The sequence below is a fragment of the Rattus norvegicus genome, chromosome 13 (assembly GCF_021556685.1).
Source record: "Rattus norvegicus strain SHRSP/BbbUtx chromosome 13, alternate assembly SHRSP_T2T, whole genome shotgun sequence".
Taxonomy (NCBI): domain Eukaryota; kingdom Metazoa; phylum Chordata; class Mammalia; order Rodentia; family Muridae; genus Rattus; species Rattus norvegicus.
In genome coordinates this window covers 70,679,057-70,703,662 of record NC_141546.1, presented here as the reverse complement: position 1 = coordinate 70,703,662, position 24,606 = coordinate 70,679,057, and the positions used below count along the sequence as shown (strand labels likewise).

The 24,606-nt window shown below is 40.3% G+C and overlaps 1 protein-coding gene across 9 annotated transcripts in view; it reads left to right on the top strand.

Moving 5' to 3' along the window:
- Nucleotides 1-24,606, top strand: part of Cep350 (centrosomal protein 350) — a 140,297-nt gene that overhangs the window by 50,020 nt on the left and 65,671 nt on the right. For all 9 annotated transcript variants that reach the window (XR_015635085.1, XR_015635084.1, XR_015635083.1 and 6 more), the window contains 8 exon segments: nucleotides 2,732-2,845; nucleotides 5,328-5,471; nucleotides 8,348-9,006; nucleotides 10,225-10,346; nucleotides 12,980-14,040; nucleotides 16,428-16,569; nucleotides 18,610-18,779; nucleotides 20,934-21,120. Coding sequence is in view for 5 of the 9 variants with exons in the window: in XM_087579988.1 (XP_087436114.1) it covers nucleotides 2,732-2,845; nucleotides 5,328-5,471; nucleotides 8,348-9,006; nucleotides 10,225-10,346; nucleotides 12,980-14,040; nucleotides 16,428-16,569; nucleotides 18,610-18,779; nucleotides 20,934-21,120 (2,599 nt within the window). In the remaining 4 variants the exon portion in view is untranslated.

Here is a 24,606-nt window from a genome sequence, read left to right as displayed (position 1 = left end):
CTAGTCAGGCGCTAAGCGAGGTCGATGCTGGTGCTTCCTCTTGTGTTTGCTTTTTAAACTGTTGAGGAATTGAAAACTGAAATAATAATTTCCCTAGGATTATATAAAGAATTAAAATCAAGATTCAAAATCAACTGTTTAATCCCCAAATCTGACAGCTAAGATTTTGCTATTTTTTTCTTTCTTTCTTTTTGGGGGGGGGGGCATTAAACTTCATTTTCTTCATTGTATTAAACACCGTGTACAGGCTACTCTTATCATGTGGAAAGAAAGTTTCATGTCGTAGTTATGAACAGATATTTTAGAATCAGCTTAAAAGTTCATGTTCTAGCTTTGCTGTTCATTAGCTACACAGGAAGCTTACATAACCTTTATCTTTGGTGTCCTGTCTTAAAAAGAAGTGACAGCAACTGCACATCACAGGACAGTGTCATACCTGGTAGAGGATATTATGTCAGGGACTGCTTAAAAGGTTATTCTGTTACTCTCTACCTGTCTCTTTTTATGGTGGGCAAACTTCTTAACCTCTGCCTGTGCTTTGGTTATATTCGCCTCTGTGTCTGTAAGTATATTTCTCCATCTTGCTTTCCTGCTTTTGTATCAGGCTTTCCCTCTCTGCCCAGTCACACCCACTAACACACTGTTGGACACATTTTTCACAGCAGTCATCATCATACAATGAGGCTCCGTCTCCAGTGTTCCCCTTCTGTTCAGAGCAAAACTGTAGAATGTTTCTTTATGCTAATGGTTTCCCCTTATGTTTGTTTGTTTTGTTTTTTGTTTGAGGTTTTCTGGTATCAAGATCATTAATGGCATTCATTTTGCATATAAAGTGTCGGATCTCCATTTGTTGTGCTGATTGCTTGATACTGTTAACTACCCCTTCCTTGAAAGTCTTCACTTTGCATTCTAGAAGCATTGGTTTTTCTCTTAAATCTACCTGTTCCTTATTCTTTTCTTCTTCACCCCTACCCTGTCATTGTCCCTCTCTTCTTGCTTATTTATCCAAAAAGACGTACTAGGAAAACATATGTATTCTTAACACCTGAAATAGTTCTTGTGCAAATATTCCTAATATCTATGTGTCTAGTCGAGCTCTCCTCCCTGGATTCAAACTCTTAACAACCTGCTAACTATACACCTCCTGTGAGTGTGTGGCTATCTCAGGCTAACTGGCTAAGATGGAGACTACTCAGTGTGGTTGTGACACAATCCCTCAATCTTGCTACTCCAGTTGTCAGTCTGGAAGACCCACAGTCTAGGTCATCGTTGAATCTGTTTTTCTTTCATATTTTCTCTTCGGCTGTCTCAGTTTATCTGTTTAATACCAGTTCTTTGTTGCTGTTGACGAAGGTGGTGCATTTACCACTTTTGTCATTATTCCCTAAATCAAGGCACCGTGGATCTTTGGCTTTAATTCACCAGTCTTCTCTCACAGGTCTCCTTACTGCTAACTCTTAATGAGTCTCTTCTCAGCACAGTTCCAGAATAAGCTTGTTAAAGTCTTGTTTACATTCTGTCACTCCTTCCTTTGCTCTGATGTTCTGCAACCTTCTATTTTACTGTTGAGTGAGACAGGAAAACCTGTAGCACCTTTTCCTCAGCTGGCTCTCCTTTAGATCCACAACCCCAATTCCTGCTGTTCTCCTCTCTGCTCACTGTGTCCACAGCAGAGGCCTTGCTGATTCTTAGATGCTGTGTGCTCCTGCCTTAGAGCCCCTTACTCAGACTTCTCTACTCTGCTTATACTGCAGACCTCCAGGTGTATTTTAAATTTCATTATTTATACTTGTCATTTAGAACTTCTATGGTTAGTATATTTATGTTTTGTGAAGTTTTTATGTTGAAATTTTTAAATAAAATGGTAATCTAAGAAAATGCTCACCTGAAATTGCCAGCATGCAGTGATTTGCAAGCAGCTGCTAGAGCTTCTTCCCATTCTGGAGAGGAGGTAGATTTCTCACGAGTTTTCTTGACATGACAACAACCAACATCAACAACAGAACAGAGCTGGTACCTACAGTGGAGTGGTGGTAACCTTTAAACCTTCTGTGGGGGGACGACATTGATAGTTTGTGGGTCATAGGAATAGCTTCAGTGAAAGTTTTTTTCTCATAGTTCTAAGGCCACCAAAGGATGCTTGGAACTGAAGTGTATGGAATCCTACTTATATTTTGTGCTTCTTGTACATACCTGTGACAATGCTTAATTTATAAACTAGGTATAAAAGATGAATTAGCCATACATCTCATCAAACCCAGCATACATTTTTTTCCATTAAGTTGGCAAATGTGACTTTGATTGATTTCACAGGTGCACTGTCCAGCATCTTTCTGGTATGACTTCACTGCTGGTGTCACTGTCCTTGAGCTCTGGAGCCTTAAAGAGTTTGCTCAGTGATGTCACCAAAGAGACAGTCTAGTAGCAGAGGTGGCTATTTGTATCTAATAGGTGGGAGCCTAAGGTACGGACACTCTAGACAGGTCTGCCCAGTCTGGCTGTCTAGGGCCAGACAGCAAAAGATACTGTCATGCTCTTCAGAGTGATGCACACTTTATATCATGAATTGTTTATGTCTGGAAGATTTCCACTTAATGTTTTCAGATCGCAGTTGGCCTTGGGTAACTAAAGCTGCAGAAATGGGGTGCTGATGTACCCCTGTCTCTTCATTGAGGAATGTAGATGCTGAATGGGAGTCATAATGGTGGCTGTTCATATTTATGTGTTTCAGATGATACCTCTGTAAAAGAGAAGCCTGTTGAAAAAAGTAAAGAGAAAAAAGTGGTCAAACCAGTACGAAAAATCCAAAAAGTGACACAGTTGTCAAATCCAGAATGCAAAACAGGTTTGTTTTCAGTATTTTGTTCAGTTTAAAGTTGGATATTATGGAAATGGAATCTGTATAGATATAAATATGTTACCAGATGTTCTCATTGTTAGGAATGTATGAAAATTCAGTCTGTTGTAATTCATTATTATTATATGCATCTATTTTGTTTTGCTATAGTTGACAGTACTAACTGTCCATATTTAGAATGTATAGTTTGAAAGGTCACTTACATGTATATATCTATAACACGTTGTTCACTGTATTAGTACTCTTGTGAAGATATTCCTGACAAAGCCTGCTAAAGGAAGCAAGGCTCTTGTGGCTCAGTTTTGGGGTGCAGTGAACAGAGGTTGGAAAGGCAGTGGCAGGACGGGGTGGGTGGCCATATTTAATCCTCAGTCAGGTAGCAGAGGAGAGGAAGGCTGCAGCAGCCTCTCTCTCTCCTTTTCATTCAACCTGGGACCTCACCTCATAGAATGACATCCACATCTAGGGTAGGTTTCTCTTCCTCTGCTAAACCAATCTGGAAACATCCTCATAGCAGAATATCAGAGGCATGTTTCCATGGTGATTATAAATCATATTTAGTTTATATTAAAGATTAATATCAGATTCATTGTATGTTTAAGATTGCAAATGCATGACCTCAAGAGTTTTTTTTCTAGTATTTTAATAGAAACACAGCAAATTAAAATAATGAATTTTTTCTACGAGTGGTCATTTTCTGTAAGGTCATGATTGCCTTTAAGATATATCAGAATGCCAGTCTTCCTTGCCAGTAGTGGTTAAGCTAAACAAAAAATAGGTTAAACTAGGAAAATAAGAGATTTCTGCTTCCATAGAAATGCTAACATTGATTCATATTGTCAACCTTGATTCATATTGTGTGACTATATTGTAGTTAACATTATTTCTTTGGCACATGAGTCAGTTTTAGTATGATTTGTTTCCTCATATGTAGAAAGATAGATCAGTAGTATTTGTCTCACAGGATTGTTGTGAGAGCTATAAGCACGAATACTAGAAACTACTTCAGGATAGTACTTCATACATGACGCGAGTTCCAATTCCTAGCTATCCTGAAGTGTTCTATTCAGCAAGTAACTTTTGGCCATGAAGGCGAGAGACAGTTTGAGAACTTGTCACCTTGAGTTTCAGGAGACTGAATCAACACACTTGCTCACTGTCCAGACGTTTTCCAGCAGTGGCTATGTGTGCGGCAGTGTGATGTCCTAAGCTTAGGTAATGACAGTGACTAGCAAGACAAAAGTTAGAAGCAGTGTGACAGCCTGGTAGGAGACCACAGGGTCTCTGGGAAACAGCAGGGTGATGAGCTGCGTGTTCTGACCATGCCCTTGTCCTTCTGGTTATGCATGTCATTAGGATGATAGTACGTTTTCTGATTAACTTCAGATGCAGTAATAGAGTGATACAACACACACACACATGCACATGAGTACACACCTACATGTATGTATACATGTATACACACACTTTAAGCAGAACATATTTATAATGTAGTTTGTAATTAGTATATTTATTAGACCCATATTTCCATTTAGACTATTATAACTTCTTTAAAAGGAACTCTCAATAGTGTCTTTCATATAAAAATAGGACAGTATGCTAGAAAACTGGAAAAATATGAGAAAACAAAACTATTCATTTTTGAAACAAACAAAAAGTACTAATATTAGTTTGAGTATTTCTAAATAGTATTTAAAATTTTTTATATTTATTATGTCTATATAGTATTTTAAAGTCATAGTAGTATAATTTTAATCATAGTATACCTAAAAATTCTTTGTCCATATACAATTTTAATTTTTTTTAACTTTTAAAATTCATTTGTTTTTGAGAAGGGTCTTACTTTATAGCTTTCATTAACTGGGAACTTGCTATGTAGACCAGGTTTGAACTCCCTGAGGCTCTCCTACTAGTGACTTGAAATTTCACGAGTCATGGTGGCAGGAGGAGAGAGCCGGGCTGACTGCCCCACGTTGTTCTCTGATTGCCTCCTGTGTGCTGTAGCACACTCTCCCCACCCCCAAAAGTGAATAGAACATTTTTAAAAGATTTGAACAAACTGTTAACCAATTTTGAAGGCTTAGAGTTAGAAATAAATTATAAAACTTTTATTTATTCTAATTGTATCTATGTGTCTGGGTATTATTTCTACATATATGCCTGTGTACCGTATGTGCACATTATTGCCCACACAGGACAAAGAGGGCATTGGACCTCTTGGGACTAGAGTTGAGGATGGCTGTGAGCCTGCATGAGGGCGCTGGGAATCAGAGCCAGGCCCTCCGGGAGAGCAGCCGGTGCTCTTAACTGCTGAACCCTCTCTGGCCCCTAAAAATGCACTTTTAATGACAGACCTTTTGAGCTTAGCAGAAGATAAATGTGAAATTAATTATAGAACCTATATTACTGAGTAAATACACTTTTTAGAGATTAAAATGAAGTTTTAAATTGAGTGCAATATGTATTTTAGGTGGTAGTCGTTTGATAAGTACGTCGTCTTGGCGAGATGGACAGAAGTTAGTAAAGAGGATTCTGGGACCTGCACCTACGATGGAGCAGAGGGCGCGAAGGCCCGCGTCGAGCGACGGAAGAGGGAGAGGAAGAGGGGCGACCGGTGAGAGGATACGGCTGAAACCGGTTCAAACCGAGGCTGCCTGCCTATGTACTCGGTGCAAATGTGCTGGGGAATACTTCAGATTTTGCTTTAAAATTCTTATTGTAGCTCAGAAAAGCAGAAATGTTCTGTTGAACTTGGGTAGGTCTAGAGAAAAGTTATTTTCTCAGAGGTATAGTCAGTCATAGCTAAATTTGTTTTACGATCCAGGACTCTCCCTTTTTTTTTTTTTCCTTTTCTTTTTTTTCCGGAGCTGGGGGACTGAGCCCAGGGCCTTGCGCTTGCTAGGCAAGCGCTCTACCACTGAGCTAAATCCCCAGCCCCGATCCAGGACTCTCTTAAATTTGACTTTCAAATTCTTTCTACATTGACTGCTATTTAACAATGGCGTGGGTATTTCAGGAGAGTTTTCAGTGCATGAAGCACTTGCTGTGCAAGTGTGAAGACCAGAGTTCAGATCCCCAGTAACCGCCCTGTAATTCCTGCCTCAGAAGGGGCTTCCTAGAGGAAGCTGGCTAGCAAGACTGCTGTATAAGTGAGCCCTGAGTATGGGTCTCTGTGACTGAGGCAGAAGAATCATGATTTCTGACACTAACCGCAGGCTTCCACATGCACATACCTCCCTCCATATGCAGGCATCTCCACATACTTGTATGCCCACACATATAAGATACATAACACACACACACGTGTACACATAAATATACACTCAGAGACACACATATACACACGTACACACACATACATATACACATACTACACACACATACACACACACATATACACACATATACACATACACACATACACACACACACACACACACACACACACACACACACGAAGAAGGGAAAAGTAACTAGTTATGTTTTCCATAAACACTCACCTTGGTAAATGAAATATAAAATCTCCACAGCCAGTTTCTTTTTCAGCAGTGAAATTTTGCCCCAGTTAATTTAGTTCCTGGAGTCCATTAAGCAAGAAATGTAATCAACTCTGATTTAATATATTGCAGTCAATATGAACCTTGCATTTCTTTTTCTTTATTTCTTTTGTCTTGCAAGCGAACTTATGCATATTCTCAGTCTAAAAATTAAGCCTTGTCAGCAAATGGTAGATGATAAAATGGTTGTTTGCATATATAATGTGTTGTTGTGTTCTGACGTTCATTGAGAGTCACGAGGCTCGGCTCCTCGCCAGCAGATAGTGTTGTCTAGGAAGTAGCCAGTTTTTAATATCTAGGACTTTACGCCGTAGGCCACAGTCCCTGGCTACTTGAAAGAATATATTTATACTAATAGAATGGAACACTATATATTTCTTATACTTCTCACTGAGGGTTTTTTCTTTTCTCTTAAAGATGGGTAAAATACCAAATAGTCTTTTAAAGTATTTTTGAGATTTGTTTTATAGATATTATATTATTAAGATGTGATATGTAAGAGGTCAATTTTAATCTTTTTATATCAATAGAAATCTAAACTTTCAGAAATTCTCTGGTGAACTCATCTAAATATGGTGTCATTTAATTGAAGATGAGTCAGTGTTGTATGAAATTTTTTTCTTTTTTTCTTTTTCTTTTATTAGATATATTTCTTTACTTACATTTCAAATGGTATTCCCTTTCGTGGTTTCCTGTCCATAAGCCCCCATCCCCACCCCTCCCCCATATGGGTGTTCCCTTTATCTACTCCCTTTACCCCCTTCCCCCACATTCCTCTGCACTGGGGTCCAACCTTGGCAGGACCAAGGGCTTCCCCTTCCCCTGGTGCCCCAACAAGGCTATTCTCTGCTACATATGCAGTTGGAGCCCTGGGTCAGTCCATGTACAGTCTTTCCGTAGTGGTTTAGTCCCTGGAAGATCTGGTTGGTTGACATTGTTGTTCTTTTGGGGTTGCAAGCTCCTTCAACTCTTTCAGTCCTCCCTCTAATTCCCCCCAAGGACATCCCATTCTCAGTTCAGTGGTTTGCTGCTAACATTGACCTCTGTATTTGTTTGAAATTTTAAGGGGAAAAAAAATCCAGTGTTTTTAGTGTCTTTATTGTTGTGTTTGGTTCTGCTTGATTTTTCTTTTTAAAAACTTCATTATTTTACTTGTGTAAGTGTTTGGTCTGCATATGTGTCTGTACACCACATGTGTGCCTTATCTCAGAACCGGATGTTGGCTCACCTGAAACTGTAGTTACAGACAGTTGGGAGCCCCCATGTGTGTGCTGAGGACCAAACCCAGTCCTCTGCAAGACCAACTGTTTCTCTTAACCACTGAGCCTTCTCTCCAGAACCAAGTCTATCTTTTTCATAGCATTTAAAATTATGCCTTTCCTAAAGTTTTGTAAGGAGATTTCCTGATTAGATTTTGTGTAGCTTGAAGGCAGAATCTTACAGAGAGTCCAGGCTGGCTTCAAACTTACTGTGTAGCCAAGGAAATTTATGAACTTCTGATCCTCCTGCCTCTGTCCCCTGAATGTTTTGATTATATCCTGGCACCATACTTGGATCTCTTTTCATCATCTTTCTCCTCTCTTCCTCTCCTTCAGTTTAGATGGTTTCTAAAAAGTTTATTTTTTTTTTGAAAAAAAATTTTGAAGAGAGAAAAAATAAATATGCATGTGTAAGGTAAATGGTAATGTTACATATTCCTATCAATTATGTTTGCTTTTTTGCAGAAATACTAAAAGATGTATTATAAAAAGAGTATAGTTTATATGAAGGTCTTCCTGATATAAAAGGGAGTTTACCCTCACAACATTCTTTACACTGTTATAGGATATTTGTATCCATGTTTAAAATAAAGAAAAATTCCTTAATTTTCTTATTTGTGCAGTAAATCTTAGGAATGAATCTGCAGTTATAACTAAAAGTCTGTGCATTGCAGGGGGCCATATTGGAAGAGCAGAATCGGACCCCAAGTTGGATGTTTCACATAAGCAGCTTCCACGAAGCTCAGAACGCTCAAGAAGTAGAGCTTGGTCTGAAAATAATGTAGTGAAGTCAGCTCTGTCCCTCCCAGACAATAAGCAGGAGGAAAATGCTGCCTTAAACAAGGACTTTTTGCCAGTTGAAATTCGTGGGATCCTTGATGACTTACAGCTAGATTCTTCAGCTCAAACCGTGAGGCAGGAGGTTGGAGAGGTACAGAATCAGAAGTCAGTGGCCTCTGTACAAGCGCCTAGGAGTCACAGCCCTGTGAAAAGAAAGCCTGACAAAATAACGGCGAATGAGGATCCACCTGTGATTTCCAAGAAGCGCCACTACGACACAGATGAGGTGCGACAGTACATTGTTAGACAGCAGGAGGAGAGGAGGAGGAGGCAACATGAAGAGAAGAAGGCTCAGAAGGAGGCTACGGAGCAGAAGAACAAACGATTACAGGAGCTCTACCGGAAACAGAAAGAAGCCTTCACTAAAGCAAAACCCGTGCCTCCTTCTGATCCATCCACCTCTAGACGGCTCCAGGAGACGTACTCCAAATTGCTGCTAGAGAAGACGTTGCTTGAAGAGCCAGCCCGGCAGCATGCCACACCGGAGACACAGGTACTAGTAGTTTGGAAACACAAAGTGGGGTAATCCATAGTGAGGAAAAGCTTGCTTCCTATACAGAACTGTTGAAAGATTATCTATCCTACGTAGGACTTAGACATGCTCAGACACTTACAAACAGCGATCAAGACCTTCCATGAGATTTACTGCAGGCAAAGAGAAACAAGGAAGTGCAGAAAGTTAAAGCTGAAGAGCTTACAGTATTGGTCACCATCGATCTCTTTTCTGCTATATTTTTGCTTTGTTTTCATTGTAGTACATAGTGCTCCACCAAGTTATGTCAATGAAGTAGTTTGGGGTTTAGTATTGAAGTGAGGGCATATTCTTGTGCTAATGTTTTTAAGACTGATAATTGAGTGTGTCTTAGGTATTACATACTGTTTTAAGAACTTTACTTAAGGTTTAAACATCAGTAAATACAGCCTCAAAGGGTTATTTATATTCTTTTTTACTTATGAGATGAAAAGACCTGAGTTTATAAAGGATACTATTGCTAATATTAATGTCTGTTTATTTTTTGTCTGTTGCTATGATAAAACACACTGACAAAAGCAATGTAAAGGAGAATGTATTTTTTCTGGCTTGTTAAGGGAATAATTTATCATGTAGGGGATATCAGGGTGGCAGGAGCTTGAAGCAGCTGGTCACATCACATTTGTAATCAGAAAGCAAACAGGAATGGACCCATGCTGCAGCTAAGCTGCCTTTCTTCATTTAAGTAGTCCAGGATTCTACTCAGGGAATGGTGCCACCCACAGTGGACAGGTCTTCCCACCTCTTAACTCAGTCAAGATGCCTAGAGGACCATGTGAGGTTTTGCTGTTAATTGTAGTGGTTGGTTTTTTTTTTTTTTTTTTTTTTTTTTTTTTTTTTTTGGTTCTTTTTTTTGGAGCTGGGGACCGAACCCAGGGCCTTGCGCTTCCTAGGCAAGCGCTCTACCACTGAGCTAAATCCCCAACCCCGTAGTGGTTGGTTTTATTTGGTTTTCTGTTGTGCCAGGATCAAACCCACAACCTGATATAATAGAAGTAAACACTCATGTAATGGTTGTTTTAAAGGCAAATTAAATATAAATTGATTTTTTTTTTGAGGGAGAAAAAGCCTCTCTTTTATGACTTGTTTAAGTTAAAGTGACTTGGTAAGTTTCTTATGTGCTACCTGAAGCCATGTTTGTGATCAGAATCAGATAAATCTGATGCTCTTTTCTTTCAGACCAGACCTGGGTATCAACCATCTGGAGAATCTGATAAAGAAAACAAAGTACAGGAACGTCCCCCAAGTGCGTCTTCCAGTAGTGACCTGTCCCTGTCAGAACCTCCACAACCTCTTGCAAGGTAAAAATATAAAAAGGGAGAATGAAGATGGCCAAGGTCCTTCCCTTTAATGAGAAGACAAGTCACATCTGGTGAATATCTTCATCTAGTAGTGGAACATGGTGTATGGATGTATTCACCATGCTGCATACTAGTTTCTCTTGTCCTTTAATCCAGGGCCAGTGTCACTTCCTTATGCACTCTTGCTCCCTCTAAGCCTAGCATAAAGTTTTGGATGGGTAAGTCACAGTGAAAGCTGTACACGTTCTGAATCGTGCTTATTAATAATAACCATCGGGAGAAGAAAAAAGATGTGAGCCTCCGAGAATGTACAGATACTAGTCAGATCTGGTTCCAATTTGAAGTTAATGCACACAGTCCTTTTTACCCCAAAGGACAATAGCCTTGATAACATTTAAGCTGTTTTATACATCTGTTTATTTATTTATTTTATGTTTGAGTGTTTAGCCTACATGTGTGTACATACACCATGGATATGCTTTGTGCCCATGGAGGTCAGAAGAAAGTAAAGGACTCTTGGAACTGGAGTAACTAATGTTTGTCACTTTGTGGGGATGAGAATCAAACCTGGGTCCTCTGCAAGAGCAAGAAGTGCTTTTTTTTCTTTTTTAAATTTTAATTTCAGTTACACATGTGTGTGTGTGGACATGTGACCAGCCAGAGCGGGTGTCTGCAGAGATACCAGGCTCCTGTAAGCTGCCTGGTAGGGAAGCTGGAGAGGAGCAGGTGCTCTTACCTCAGAGCCGTCTCTCCAGCCCCCAGTGGTACTGATGGCATTTATTGTTTCTTCGTTTCTAGGTCTGGAGCTGATTGAACCCTTTCAGTAAAAAACATTGTTTGGGTGTCCGTTTGGTTCTATTTGCTTTGCTGTACTAGCGTGAAGCCAGTGCCTCGTGCAAGTGGTTCACCACAGAGGCACATCAACAGACCTAAGCACTGTTGTTACTGTGGTTTTACAGAGGAGAGTATTGAAGTCTAGACTTTAATTAAACTTTCTCAAAGTCAAAACATCACTTGTAGAAGTGGGTTTGAACATAGATGAGTGACTTTAAAAGCCAGTACTTTTAACCAGTGCGTGTACTTACTGATAACAAGAGAAATGTATGATTTGTTTAATATCCTAATTATATTTTAAATATAAATCATATTTTATTTATAATATAAAAATTATTATTATGTTCATTTTTATCACGAATACTTTTGTTTAGGTGGTACTGTCCATGCAGTCACTGTCAGACCCACTGTGCTGGTGTCATTTTGCCTTTCCCAGAGTTTTTGATTCTAGATAATGTTATGAAACAAACCAAGCACAAGTTTATTACTTTGCATCTGTTCCTCCACTTCTTCTTCTCTCCCCTTTCTTCCCTTTGAAAATTTTAGATTTTTTTTTCATACTTTAAAACTCTACATTTTATCCAGGAGGTGGAGGCACACACTCCTTTAATCCCAGCCCTCAGGAGTTAGGGGCAGGTGGATCTCTGAGTTCAAGGCCAGCCTGGTTTGTAGAGCGAGTTCAAAATTAACCAACCAAAACAAACAAAAAACCCAAATAAACCAAAAACCAGACAACAGGAAGAAAACCTTAAACTTTAATAAAGTACTATGTATTGTGCGTGCGTGCGTGCGTGTGTGTGTGTGTGTGTGTGTGTAGCACATACAGTAGTGCACACATGCTGTGGTCAGAAGATTACTTGTACATTCAGTTCCTTCCGTCGTCATTTGAATTCTCCAGGCTGGAACATCAGATGCCATTACCTGCTGAGCCATTTGGTGGGCTCCAGAATTTAGCAATCTCTCTTAGACTTCCTGTTGCTGTGAAGAGACTCGTGGCAGCCCTTATAAAGGAGAACATTTCACTGGAGCTGGCTTACAGTTTGAGAAATGCAGTCCATTATTGTCATGGTGGGAAGCATGGTGGCACACACACACAGACAGGTTGCTGGAGTTGGTGAAAGTTTTACATCTAGATTAGCAGGCAGTAGGAAGAGAGAGTGACACTGGGCCTACCTTTGACATCTGAGACTTTAAGCTTAGTGGAAGTGACACACTTCCTCTGACAAGGCCACACCTCCTAATAGCGCCACTCCCCAGGAGCCTATAGGGGCTATTTTCATTCAAACCACTACACAATCTTAAGTGTTTCTCTTTTAAGTAATACTATTTTTAAAGGGTTGGATAGAAGTATTGTTCTAAGGAAGCTTGTCTGTAGAGTTTTAAATGGCCATTTGAAAAAAATAAGGCCTCTAATTTGAAGAAAGTTTGCAAAATAGTACAATACCATTTTTGCGAAAATACCACCACAAAACCACAACTATACATAGATAAATGTTAGCAAGGATATAATTGTAAACAAACTACCAAAGATAACATTGGCTTTTTTATTTTTCTCTGAGTAATTTCTCAGCCCTTTTGCTTTTTTTCTGGAAATGTATGTATTTTATTCTTATAATCAGAGAACCTCTTTGCCCCCTTTTAAGTGATGGTTTGCACTAGGGATATAGGTCCATGATAGAATACTTGTCTGGTATGTGCAAAACTCTGAATCAATTACTAACACTGCAAAAGAAGAAAAGTAATAGTATAGATTACAATATTAACTAACATAACTAACATATTGTAATTTCTGTTATCAGAAGAGACTTGATGGAACCTACATGGATGCAGCCTGACAGGTTGAGCCCCAGAGTGCATAGTTCTCAAGCACAGCCCCTTGTTGGAACAACTGAAAATTTACTCTCCCATCTCTTGCATCTCGAGCATGTAGGAATTTTGCACAAGGACTATGAATCTGTTTTACCAGCCAAGAAGAGTCATAATAAGGCTTCAGGACCATTAACTTTCACACCTCAACCATATCTGACCTCACAAGCTCCTCATCCAGATGCCTTGCTAAAACCTAGTACCAGCCAGTATAAGAGTAAACTGGATCGCATTGAAGCCCTGAAGGCGACAGCTGCTTCTCTGTCCAGCAGGATTGAGAGTGAGGCTAAGAAACTAGCGGGGGCCAGCATTAACTATGGGTCTGTGTGGAACACTGAGTGTGATGGGAAGCTAGCAGCTCAAGACAATGGACCTTGGACTAAAGCTATCAGCTCACCTGTGAAAGAGGGCGTTGAAGATGCTTTCTCTGCCCGGATTCAGAAGATGCTGGGAACCTGCATAGCTCATGCAACCTTTGACGATGAGCTTCCTGGTGTAGGCAGCCTTAGTGAATATAAAAAACTTCCTGAGATGATCAGACCCCTGAGTGCCGTATCAAGCTTGAGAGTGAAATCACCTAGTCCTAATCCAGGAGGGCTGCTGGCACAGTTGTGCAGGAAGCAGGCCGATTCTTCTAGCTCTGACATACAAGCCTGTTCTAAAGAAAGAGCCAAAAGATCTCTTTGTTCCAGCATAGACTCAGTCAGTGAAGGGCCTCTTCTCAGTGAAGGGAGTCTCTCTGAGGAAGAGGGACGCCGGGATGCACGGCCCCTTTTGAAGGTAGCAGAAATCTTAAAGGAAAAAGAATTTTGTGCCGGAGAGAGAAATCCTTACGAACCCATCAAAGAGTTTCAGAAAGAAGCTGAGAAATTCTTACCACTTTTTGGGCACATAGGTGGCACACAAAGCAAAGGACCATGGGAAGAACTGGCAAAGGGAAGCCCACACAGCGTCATTAATATTTTTACCAAGTCATATCAGTTATATGGAAAAGGTGAGGAAATAAAGACTTTATATCATATTAAGACAACTATTTCATAATTTTCTTTTTATTGTTGGCTTTTCTTTTTTTAAGTTCAGGGTGTCCCATAGTACTTCAGTCTTTAACACAGCTTTTCTTTCTAGGACGGAGTTAATTCCTTCAGATATATCCCTTCTGTTTTCTCCCTATTATAGGTGAATTCCCCAATGTATGATAACGTAACTTTAGAATTCCTAGGTTATGGATTTTCATTTTATAAATGGAGCAGATTATTTGACAAATGAGTGGTTTCATCTGTTCTTATGTTAACTGGGTGTTACATTGCATTTTCTTAAATTTAATTTAGGCTCTTTAGGCTCTTAAACATCTTGTGATAATTGTATATGTTAATGTTCTCTTTTGTTTAGTTACTTTATCTATATTGGCATTTGCCTATTGCTGTAAAATTTAAAAAATGTTTTCTTTTACCCTGCACTAGATTCGGCACCGCAGTGCCCCAAGTTATCTGTTAGACATCTCAGTCAGCAAAGCATCTCACCCACTGTGCTCCATCCCGTATCACACTGCCAATGGCTACTCTCTGAGCCTGGCAGCAGTCTCTTTACCTGGTTCCCAAGGCAGGTTGCCACCACGCTGGACATACACACCCCCATTCCATGGCAGCCCAATATCTCCAGCCACCATAACTCACCACATGAAAGAACACACAACACAATAACCTCTGATCCAATTGATGATACAATTGCCCACCTAGACATAAAAGCCCTGTACACATCCATCCCTTAAGAATGTTCATAACAACCTGTAAATGTGCAGAGAGCAATCTTAACATCCACCTCCATGTTCTCTTGGCTGCTCTCCCCTCTTATCTCCTCTCACTCCTCTCTTTCCAGTTTCCTTCTCTCTAAAACTTTTCTCCCGCCCATCCTTCCTTCTCGTCCAGTGACAGACCTCGTTCTATCCTGTATAATGACATCATCCTACAGTTGCCTTAGTTAGTCCTTGTCAACTTGACATAAACTAGAGTCCCTCAGGAAGAGGGGACCTCTTTTGAGGTTCACCTAGACCACACTGGTCTGTGAGGCAGTGCCTTGTCTTACTGGTTAAAATGAAAGGCCCAGCCTACTGTAAGTGGTACCACCCTGATGTGGGTAGGCCTAGGCCGTATTAAAAAAAAATTAAAACTAGCAGAACTTGAGCCTGTGAGCAATAGAGCCAGCAGTTAGAGGCTTTCCTCTGGGTTCTTGTCTCTGCTCTGCTTGAGCTCTTCCCTTGTTTTTCTCAGTTATGGATTGGGACCTGGAGATATAAGGTAAAGTAAATCCTTTCCTCTCCCAGCTGTGGTTTTTTTTTTTTAGATTTATTTATTATATATGAGTGCACTATAGCTGTCTTCAGACACCAGGAGAGGGCATCAGATCCCATTACAGATGGTTGTGAGCCACCATGTGGTTGCTGGGATTTGAACTCAGGACCTCTGGAAGAGCAGTCAGTGCTCTTAACCGCTGAGCCCCTCCAAGCTGTTTTTGACTATGGTATTTCTCACAGCAACAGAGAGCAGGAAAAGACAATGTCGTTTTAGGTTTCTTTTCATTTTTAATGCTCTTTCAGTTTCTTTTGTTGAAAGCAAAGTGCTTAAATCATTATTTTTATTATTTTAATATTATTTCATGTATATGAGTGGTTTGCCTGCACTTTTGTCTTGTGTGTGCCTGATGCTAGCAGAGGCCAGAAGAGGGTGTTGAAGCCTCTTGTCCTGGAGTTGTAGATGACTGTGGAGTGCCCTGTGAGGGCACTTCCTCTGGACGAGTGCCACTGCTCTCAACTGCTGAGCCATCACTCCATCCTGACGTTCTTATTTTTTTAATAAGAAAGTTGGTTTTGTTCTTAAATTCTTGTTCTTGTATTATATCTTCATTATACCTATATTGAAATATTTGGAGATAAAATATGCATTTGGGATTTGCTTCAAAATACTCTATAGGATCACAGTAGAAGAGAGGAATAGGTTGTTTAATTGGAACTAGCTTGTTTTTGTATTGGTTGTTGTTGAAGCTAGTAATGGATACATTAATTATTTATTTTCAAATTTTTCCTAAAAAGAAGTGAAGAAAGAAAGACACAGAAGTGCAAGCCTTTAATCTCAGCACTTGGGAGGCAGAGGCAGGTGGATCTCAGAGTTTAAGGCCAGCCTGGTCTACAAAGCAAGTTCCATGACAGCCAGGGCTACACAGAGAAACCCTGTCTTGAAAAAAAAAAAAAAAGCAAATGAAAGTATCTCTTGTTTATGTTAATAACATGAATTTATAGAATGCTTTGCTTATAGTCTAAATTTTATTTTGTTTTTAATCATGCCTCAATTATTATAATATACCTCAATTAATTATTAATTTTTGCAGGGTTTGAAGACAGGGGGACATCGGCATCACGGCCTTTGAATGCCACCACAACTCCACTCAGCAGCGTTTCATATGAAGATGACTTTGTCTCCTCTCCAGGAAGTGGGACACTGACAGAAAAGAAGTCAGCTCTTGAATCTCAGTAAGAATGTGGTAGCCAATAGGCAGACAAGCGAGAGCTCTGGTCAGAGTATAAGCCACCTCTTAGTTGTTGATCTGTGGAAAGGCTGTGTAACGGGTGGATCATGGGCTCCACGCAGGTCCAGGCTCTCTGAGTCGACTTGAGAGCGAAGTGCTCGTTTGGTGAAAATAGTTGTACCTGCTCGCTTCACAGAGTTGTTACAAATGTTCAGTGAAATATACATTTTTCTCTTTTTTTTTTCTTTTAAATTTGAGATATGGTCTCATGTAGCCAAGGATGACCTTAAATTCTTGATCCTCGGGGGTTGGGGATTTAGCTCAGTGGTAGAGCGGCAAGGCCCTGGGTTCGGTCCCCAGCTCCGGGAAAAAAAAAAAGATTCTTGATCCTCCTGCCTCCAATTCTCAAGTGTTCTGGGATTACCTTCATGTGCTGCACACCTGGTGAGTGGATCATAGAATACTGAAAACAGGACCTGGTACATAAGAAAGAGAATACAGGAACTGACGAGATGGCTCAGTGGTTAAGAGCACTGACTGCTCTTCCAGAGGTCCTGAGTTCAAATCCCAGCAACCACATGGTGGCTCACAACCATCTGTAATGGGATCCGATGCCTTCTTCTGGTGTGTCTGAAGACAGCTACAGTGTATTCAACATTAAATAAATAAATCTTTAAAAAAGTTAAAAAAGAAAGAAAGAAAAAAGAAAGAGACTACAGGTTATAAGTCAGTCTGAGTCCGCACAGAGGATAGCATTGGGAAATGGTCTTCAACCTATTAATACTAATACAAAACTGTTTTCTGTGGTAGATTGAGGAAAATCAGGTTGTCATTTAACTTTATGGTCCTAATAATACTTTTTTTAATCAAGAAAATATCAGAAGGTTTGGTATACACTAAACATCTAAGCTTTGAAAAAATGGATTTTAACTACTGGTGATTATTGGGCCTTAATATGCAAGAACTGAAAGGATGAACTTCACATGTATACCTCACTTCTGTTTGTAATAGCCCAGTTTGAGAAGGATTATTCTAGAATGCATTTTTAGATAAGAAATTGAAGAAGTTAAATTATACAAAATCACAAAATAAATTTGACTTTTCTAGAGTTTCTTCCCTAAATTTTATTACCATGTAAATTTATCATTCTCCATAGTCAGTATCTTTTTTACACCCCTATTAAACTATTAGATCTTACAGAAATTAGTTCTGCTAATTTTCTATTAGCCAGAATAGTATGAATATTCATAAAAGTATAGTAAGAGAATTGTAGTTTAAAATTTGAGTCTAAAGAAAAGATTAGACTTTTAAATTAAGGTTTTTAAGGATTTAATTAATATCATCAACCAATATGATTTAATGCGTTTTACTATTAAGTGAAAGTAGAATATATTAAAATTATTGGTCTGTATAAGATTATCAGAGGAAAAATAATTATGCTGTATAAAAGTATAAGTTTAATTATGAGTAGAGATCAAGGCTACAGTCTCCCACTGTCAGCCCACAGTCTCCCACCACCAGCATTGTATTTTTTCTCATACATGTCTGAAACATTTGTTTTTTCCATTTTTTTAAAGATAGGGTTCATGTAGCAAAGGTTAGTCTTGAGCTTCTAATTCTCCTGTTCTCACCGCCTCAGTTTATGTTGTCCTGTAGACCAAACCCAGGACTCCATGCATGCCAGGCAGACACGGCCAGCTGAGCTCCATATCTAGCCTGAAACATATTTTGGTTTCACTTCAATAAACAACTCATCTGAGGTTCTTTTACTGAGCAGTAAACTGAGCCGTAGAGAACCGTAAAATTGATATATACACAGGCCGTTGGATATGTCTGCCACCATTTTGTTTGAGTACCCTTTGTTGTGAGTTTGTTTTACTTTTGGTTTTTGTTTGTTTTTTATTCAAGAGTAGGCTTTGCTTTGGCATCTGATCTAGGTACTCAGAGCTCTTTTGAAACAGAATTCATGATTTTTTTTTTTCACTTTTGGGTTTTTCGTTTTGTTTTGTTTTTTTATTAACTCATATTACTTTCTCCTTGACAGAATTGATGGTAGCAACTTAGGCATTCAGGAGGACCATTCTAGCAGAAAGTTTGCCTATGACCTTTCCTCTCTGGATGTTACCTCACAGCATTCCTCAGGAGCTCACTCTGCCGTGTCCACTCGCTCATCTGCTTCGAAAGGAAAGAAGGGGAAAAAGGAAAAGATGGACTGTAAGCAGAATCCCGCCTGATGACCTTTCCCTCCTTCATGGTTATATGGAGTGAACTAAAGTTAGAGTTTGTTCTTTAGTGAGGAGATGAATTTATTTATGATAATGTAATTAGCTTTCATATCTATGAAATATCTTTAATATCTTTTGCTATATAACATCAAACTTTTTAGTATAAATCTTTCAATACAGACAAAATACATAATTAAATATTTAAGTATTTATGGGCACTCATTCAAGAAATATAAATCATATAAACTATGGGAATGGCTTAGTGGGTAAAAAAATTGTATAGCAATGGCTATACAATTCTGACAGCATGAGTTTGATCCCTGGAACCCTTATAAACATGAATAGAGAGGACACATAGTCGTCATTGGCCTCTGTATGAGCTGTGGCAGTCTTCTAAGTGTGCAGCTGGCTCTCCCACACACAGATAAATAAGAAATGTAAAAGGAAGTGTAAGTTATCCGTAATCCATTTGTTCAGAGGCAACTGCTGTTATTGTTTTTGATGATATGTTTTCAAATATATGCAGGAAGCCAGACCTTTATTTTAAAAAGAAATACAAATGATAATGCTTTGCAACTGCTTAAAAAAACCAACTTGGTAGTATATCATGTCCGTTTCTAAGCATCATCAAACATAGTCCTCAAATAAATGTCCTTATCTGTAAAGCAGACTGCAGTTCACATGGTGATCTGAAGGACATGAGAGATTACTGGAAGTGATGTGTGTACCATAGTAGTTAGCATAGTCGTTGCACCTTGGCCCTCAGTAAATCTTTTTGAGTGATTGATATACTTGCCAATGTCTATAGTTCTGTTCTGTTAGAAACAATCACTATGTGAGAGTCCGTATGTCTGTGGAGTCAGGGGTTTAGCTCTTCCTCCACCTTGAGTCAGACTGTGCGTGCAAGAAGCTAGCTGGCCATGAGCTTCTGAGGTCCCCTTCCTCCATCTCCCGGTTTAAGTGCTGGGTTTGCAGATACGTGCTACCATGCTTGGTCTCAGGTGGGCTAGGGGACCCCACTTTTTTTAGTTGGGCAGCAAGAACTTTACCCACTAAGCAACTGCTCCAGTCCCATGTTTATTCTATAGACCTATAGGTAGGGAGATACAGAGGTCATGCAAAAGCTTCTTATGCTCACATAATGGTTTCAAGCTTGGGAGTGAGTTTTCTTTTATATATACTTTTTCCTAATTGAAATGATAAACTGTGCTTATTAAATTGAAAAATATGAGGTGGGATAGGAATATGGGAAGAAACTAACTGGTCAGTATAGGAAAGCATATTTTAAAAAATTAATTGCCTATAATTTCTAATGTAAAGATGGTAGTGCTAACATTTTACAGGTTTATTTTGGTAAAATAATACACATATAGCTAGATGTGGTGAAGCAGTCCTTTACTCTTAACACTGGGGAAGCAGAGGCAGTCTGGTCTCTGTGAGTTTGAGGCCAGACTGGCCTATTCAGTGAGTTCAGGGTAGCCAGGTCTGTACAGTGAAGGCCTTGTCAGAGAAATCAAAACAATAAGAATACTGCATAGGCTCTTTCATAAGCCCTTCTCAACAGCTCAGCTTTCATCAGGCTAGAGAAGCAGCTTAGTCGGCAGATGTATGTCCTCGGCTGGAGTCTACAAAGGCCTGTGTCTGATCCCCATGCTACAAAATATGTGGCATGATGGTGCATTGCTGTAATGCTAGTACTTGGGAGGTAGAGACAGGAGGACCAGACGTTCAGGGTCTTCCTCGGCTGCACAGTGAGGTGAGGCCAGCATGGGAGACATGAGGTTCCATCCAATTTCAAGTTCAGTGACATTAAGTCCACATTTGTATCATTGCGACCATCACCACTACCATTTCCACTCTTCCCTCCACAGCCACTGACAGCCGCAGCTTCTCTAAGTTTGACTGTCTGTGTACTTCCCACGGTGGAATAGTGGACTCTAGGATTACAGACATGTGCCATAATGTCTGTTTTCCTAAACACAGGCAGAAGAATGAACTGCTTTATTTCAGATATGAAAAATAAGTTTTAAATATAAATTAATTTTAAAGTCTCTGATCTATAATTTATTTTACTGAAAAAATTTTATCAGCTATTTCAGTAAGTCTAATGTTGGAAATTTGCTTACAAAAAATTCTTTTCCAGGGTTGGATTCATTCACTGAAAATGCTCAGAACATACTTAATGATGAGGAAAAAGTACAGTCAGACTCAGAACGTGGTTCCCCTCAAGGAAGAAAGCTTGGAACTAGCAGCAAACTTGCTGTTAGAGGCTATGAGCAGACTCTGGATGCTGAGAGCACGTTGGAAGAACTTTCTGGGCATTCTGTGAGGTAAAGCAGCATATTCTTTATGTAATTTGTATGTAATTGAAGTTAAATATATTGTTGTTCAGTGAATTTTGTAAATGTCAGCTTGGCAGTTCACCGTGCATATTTGAGATGGTAAAGGTTGTTTACATTCTGAAGGACACTGTAACTTAGTTCATAGCTGTATACTTTGTTTTTAGCATGTGGACATTCCTCATTGCAACTTTTAAAACGGCTCTAGTAATTATTCGCCTCAAGCACAAATGCTTTTTCTTTCCACATGTCATTGTCATATTGTTCTTGGCTCAATCTTTTATCTAAGCATTTGTTTTTCTTGGGGTTCATGAGGTGGGCTACCCCACAAAGAAATGTTTAATAACTTAGTCCTACTGGAGTGTTCCCATTGGAGCACCACAGAGTATCTCATCTCTACAAATTGTGTTTCTCAGCTCTATTCTTCCACTCTAAACACAGCTACCCAGTGTCTTTTTCATGTCTCCCTCTAAGTTGTCTCTCCTGACAGTCAGGACCACCCAAACATACTCTGAAGTCTCACCCTTACACTGATCATGGGATTTGTATACCTGTAGTTCTCATTCTTTTAAAATTTAAGGGGCGTGTGTGTGTGTGTGTGTGTGTGTGTGTGTGTGTGTGTGTGTGTATACACGTGTACTCGTGCATGCGTGTATATTTGTAGTTTACTGTCCGTATGTGGAGTTGAAAGGACAGTTTCAGGAGGAGTCAGTTCTCTCCTTCCTCTCTGTCTTCTTGTTTGTGCCTTGCTGGTTCTGTTATAACATTGGATTTCAAGCTGTTGTTCCTAGAGCTTCCAGTGGTTGTCCTGTCTGCCTTTCATCTCACGATAGGAGTGCTGTGCCACTGGGACCAGCTTTTTTTTTTTTTAATTTACATTCTAGCCTCGCCCCCCCCATATCCCTACCACCCCCCCCCCCACAGTTCCTCATCCCATTCCTTCTCCTCCTTGCCTCCAAGAAGATGGTCTTCCCCCACCAAACTTTCCCCTTCCCTGGGGCCTCAAGTCTCTTGAGGGTTAAGCTCATCTTCTCCCACGGAGGGCAGACTAGGTGGTCCTCTGCTGTATATGTGCCAGGGGCTTTGGACTGGCCTGTGGATGCTGCGTGATTGATGACTCGGTCTCTGGGAGCTCCCTGGGGTTAGTTGATCTGCCTATGGGGTTTCCCTTCCCTTCAGCCCCTCAGTCCTTCCCCTAATTCAACCATAGGGATCCCTGACTAAAGTTCAATGTCTTAGTCAGCTGCTGGTAGGGCCTCTCAGAGGACAGCCATGCTATGCTCCTGTCTGTAAGCACATCATAGCATCAGTAATAGTGTCAGGCCTTGGTGTCCCCCCATGCCCCTTGAGACAGATTCCAAGTTGGGCCAGTCACTGGACCCCCTCTCCTTCAGTCTCTTCTTCATTTTTGTCCCTGCAGTTCTGTTAGACAGGAACACTTCTGGGTCAGAAATTTTAACTGTGGTTTGATAACCCTCTCCCCATCATTGGACGTTTAGGCTCAGGTTACCCCCATTGAGTCCAGAGGGTCTCTTATCCATGTCTCTTGTACTTTCTAGAGGGCCCCCCTCCTAAGGCTGCATATTTCCATTCACACTCCTGTGCTTGGGTTTCTTTCCTGTCCCCACCCCATAACTGACACTGTTCCTCTTCCCCTCCCTCTCCCCTCTCCCACTCAGGGCTCTCCCTCCCTCTGCCTCCTGTGACTATTTTCTTTCCCCTTCTAAGTGGGATTGAAGCCTCCTCACTTGGGCCCTTCTGCTTGCTAACTTAAGGTCTGTAGGTTGTATCCTAGGTACTCTGTACATTTTGGCTAATAAACCATGCATGTCCTTTTGGGTCTGGATTAACTCACTTATGATGATATTTTCTACTTCCATCCATTTGCCTGCAAAACTCAAGATGTCCTTGTTTTTTAATAGTTGAATACTAATCCATTGTGTAAATGAACCATATTTTCTGTATCCATTCTTCAGTTGAGGGACATCTGGGTTGTTTCCAGCTATTGGCTTACAAATAAGGCCACTATGAACGTGGGCATCTTACGAAAGGCAGTCTACAGATTCAATGCAATCCCCATCAAAATTCCAACACAATTCTTCACAGACATGGAGAGAGCAATTCTCACCTTTATATAGAAAAACAAAAAATCCAGGATAGCCAAAAACAATTCTCAACAATAAAAGATCTTCTGGGGAAATTACCATCCCTGACCTCAAGCTGTACTACAAAGCAAAAGTGATAAAGATTGCATGGTATTGGTACAGAGACAGGCCAGTAGATCAATGGAATAGAATTGAAGACCCAGAAATGAACCCACATAGCTGTGGCCTGGAGCACATGCCACATTCCCACATGAGGGAGCATGAGTTCTCCATACCAGTGAGGTACCTAGAGGCCCTGAGGGTTAGCCAATAAGCTCCAGCTCCGACATTCCTCCCTACAGAGGGTGTTTAACCTCTGGTCCACCCTCAGATGGTGCGCATCCATCTTTCCTGAGGAACAACCAGTAGACAGTATGGAACCGAAGACTCTCTTTCATCTACCACCGCCATGAAGAGCATGGAGCAGGCCTTCACCTAAGTCTCCTGTAGATGGCCTCTCTGCGCTTTCAGACAACTGCCTGCCAATCTAAGGACAGTCATTGATGACCTAAGCTGCTGCTCTTCCTCTGACCCCAGGCTAGACAGGTCTTCAGCCTGTACTCTGGCGGTAACTAGGTGTCCAGGGGTCAGGGAACACCAGCCTCAGCTTTCCCACACGAACAGGGGTGTCCCCGTGCTTCAGTGAAACCCAGCACCCACCGTTTTGCTTCATCCATCAGCTGTGCCCACTCATTGGCACAGAGGAAAATTTCCTGAACAGAACACCAATGGCTCAGGCAACTAGGATCAATATTTGATAAATGGGACCTCATGAAACTTTAAAGCTTCGGTAAGGCAAAGGACGTAGTCAGTAGGACAGATCAGCAATTTACAGATTGGGAAAAGATCTTTACTAACCCTACATCTGACAGAGGTCTAATATCCAAAATATATAAAGAACTTAAGAAGTTAACCTCCAAACCCACCAAATAACCCAATTAAAAAATGGAGTATAGAGCTAAACAGAGAATTCACAGCAGAAGAATCTTGAGTGGTCAAGAAGCACTTAAAGAAATGTTCAAAGTTCTTAGTCATCAAGGAAATTCAAATCAAAATGACCGTGAGATTTCACCTTACACCAATCAGAATGGCTATGATCAAAAACTCAAGTAACAGCAAATGTTGGCGGTGATGTGGAGAAAGAGGAACATTCCTCCATTGCTGGTGGGAGTGCAAACTGGTACAACCACTCTAGAAATCAATCTGGAGGGTCCTCAGAAAATTGGAAATAGTTCTACCTGAAGATCCAGCTATACCACTCTTGGGCACATACCCAAAAGATGCCCACCATGCCATAGGGACACATGCATTTTTGTTTTTTTAAAGATACAGA